This window comes from Penaeus japonicus, unplaced genomic scaffold (assembly GCF_977035675.1).
Source record: "Penaeus japonicus unplaced genomic scaffold, GWHDUDI00000001_assembly GWHDUDI00000020, whole genome shotgun sequence".
Lineage (NCBI taxonomy): Eukaryota > Metazoa > Arthropoda > Malacostraca > Decapoda > Penaeidae > Penaeus > Penaeus japonicus.
In genome coordinates this window covers 14,516,180-14,518,679 of record NW_028234422.1, presented here as the reverse complement: position 1 = coordinate 14,518,679, position 2,500 = coordinate 14,516,180, and the positions used below count along the sequence as shown (strand labels likewise).

Below are 2,500 nucleotides of genomic sequence, written 5' to 3'. Positions count from 1 at the left end.
TCTTTTGAAGGGTGTGACATTTCCTGCAATGAACTCCATGATGGCTAAGTGGATCCCACCTTTAGAGAGGAGCAAAATGGGTTCTCTGGTTTATGCTGGTATGTGAGAGTGCTTCTGCAGTTTCTGCTAAGACTTCATTATTGATAACTTTAGAGAGTGATGCCACATAATAAACATATTGAGCTGACATGGACCCTATACTATAATCTTAGTCTTCTGGAACCTTGATAAAGCCTGCCATATGGCACATATATATCTCACAGCATAGTAACACAAAAAAAGGACAGACACAGAAATTACTCTAGTTTTGTAATGAGTGAATGAAAGAGTGCAGGAAAGAGGGTGATATGTTGTGTGAAGCTGCCTTGCTCTGAAATAAAATCCATATGGGGTGCCGTGTAGGTGGCACTAAAGCTCATTATGGGGACCGGGCAAGCAAGTCTATAACCGTCTTCAATGGGTTGATGAGTTCTTTATAGTTATTATAATATGTAAAATAACCCTCAAAAACTGTCATAGCAATAATTGTACCATGTGGTGAATGGCATGGACCTAATTGTTGCTTCATCAGCTTTTTTCTGAATATTTCTTTATCAGAAGACAATGAAAGTTAACATCTATGAATGCCTTACATCATAATTCAGTTGTTGCTAGTAGAATAGGTAATCTGAAAGGTAGCACTGTCATAAAGAGTTATCTAAAATGGAATGCAGTCTGATAAAAGTAAAAGAGATTTATTCTTAGCTGTAAATGCAGTGGATGATAAAGATACCATGGATATTTTTTTTTTTTTTTTCAATAGTTAGAAGATATGATGTTTATGAGTTCCCTCTCCCTCTAAACCCTGTAAACAATGGGTGTTTTTGTGTGCTCTGGTTAAGGTATGACTGGTGGAAATATCTCCAGCATTGCGTATAAGCATGTGCCTTTATTGATGTCGTGTTTATTTTGGAAGATCAGTTGGATGGACAGATGTCGATAAGGTGTGGGTCACGGAGGCAGTGATGATCTGGGTAGGCTTAGGTCTAGGAGGAGAGGTCAAGTGTTGACCAACCTTGACCAGGGCTTGGAGTGTGTGTGTCTGTGGGGGGGGGGTGTTGAAGCATGAGCGTTGCCCCTTCCATACCTACTTTGTAGTGCTATATGCCAATAGGAGTAGTAGCATCCCCACTTGACAATTATTTGCTTGTGACCTGCTGCACCTGTGTAAATGATGAGAAGCAAGTGTGGGAGGAACTAATTATTTAAGCATGAACTATGTAGGTTAACTAGATACTCCCTCTCTCTCTCTTTCTCTCTCTCTCTCTTTCTCTCTCTCTTTCTCTCTCTCTCTCTCTCTCTCTCTCTCTCTCTCTCTCTCTCTCTCTCTCTCTCTCTCTCTCTCTCTCCTCTCTCTCTCTCTCCCTTTCCTCTCCCTCTCCTCTCCTCTCCCTCTCCCTTTCCTCTCCTCTCCCTCTCCCTTTCCTCTCCTCTCCCTCTCCCTTTCCTCTCCTCTCCCTCTCCCTCTCCCTCTCCCCCTCCTCTCGCTCTCCCTCTCCTCTCCCCTCTCCCTCTCCCTCTCCCTCTCCTCTCCCTCTCCCTCTCCCTCTCTCCCCCTTCCCTCTCCTCTCCCTCTCTCCCCTCCTCTCCCTCTCCTCTCTCACCCTCCCTCCCTCCCCTCCTCTCCCTCTCCGTCTTTCCCTCCCTCCCTCCTTCCTCCTAACCCTCTCTCCCTCTTTCCTTCCCTCCTCCCTCTCCCTCTCCCCCTCCTCCCTCCCTCCCTCTCTCCCTCCCTCCCTCCCTCCCCTCCCCCCCCTCCCTCCCTCCTCTCCCCTCCCCTCCCTCCCTCCTCCCCTCCCTCCTCCCTCCCTCCTCCCTCCCTCCCTCTCTCCCTCCCTCCTCCCTCCCTCCCTCCTCTCCTCCCTCCTCTCCCTCCCTCCTCTCCTCCCTCCTTCTCCCCTTCTCCCTCCCTCTCCCCTTATCTACCTCTTCTCCCTCTCTATCTCCCTTTCTCTCTTCTCCCTCTCTCCCTCCCCCCCCCCTCCCTCCCTCCCTCCCTCCCTCTCTCCCCCCCTCCCCCCCTCTCTCTCCCTCCCTCCCTCCCTCCCTCCCTCCCTCCCCCTCTCTCTCCCTCTCTTCCTCCCTCCCTCCCTCCCTCCCTTCTTCCCTCCCTCCTTCTCTCCCTCCCTTTCTCCCCCTCTATCTCCCTTTCTCCCTCTCCCTCTCCCTTTCTATCTCCCTTTCTCCCTCTCCCTCTCTATTTCCCTTTCTCCCTCTCTATCTCCCTTCCTCCCTCTCTCCTTCCCTCCCTCCTTCCCTCCCTCCCAACGCTCCCTCCCTCCCTCCCTTTCTCCCCCTCTATCTCCCTTTCTCCCTCTCCCTCTCTATCTCCCTTTCTCCCTCTCTATCTCCCTTTCTCCCTCTCTCCTTCCCTCCCTCCCTCCCTCCCTCACCAGCAGACCAGAAAGGTTTTTCCTAAATCCCCTGCCTAATAGGAAAGAATGACAGAATGGAAGAAAAA

The 2,500-nt window shown here is 50.2% G+C and overlaps 1 protein-coding gene across 1 annotated transcript in view; it reads left to right on the top strand.

Annotated features, from left to right (window-relative positions):
* Nucleotides 1–2,500, top strand: part of LOC122249064 (putative inorganic phosphate cotransporter) — a 21,045-nt gene that overhangs the window by 3,300 nt on the left and 15,245 nt on the right. The window contains exon 4 of the mRNA XM_043009615.2: nt 11–98. Within this exon, the coding sequence (XP_042865549.2) occupies nt 11–98 (88 nt within the window). The remainder of the gene's footprint in view (nt 1–10; nt 99–2,500) is intronic.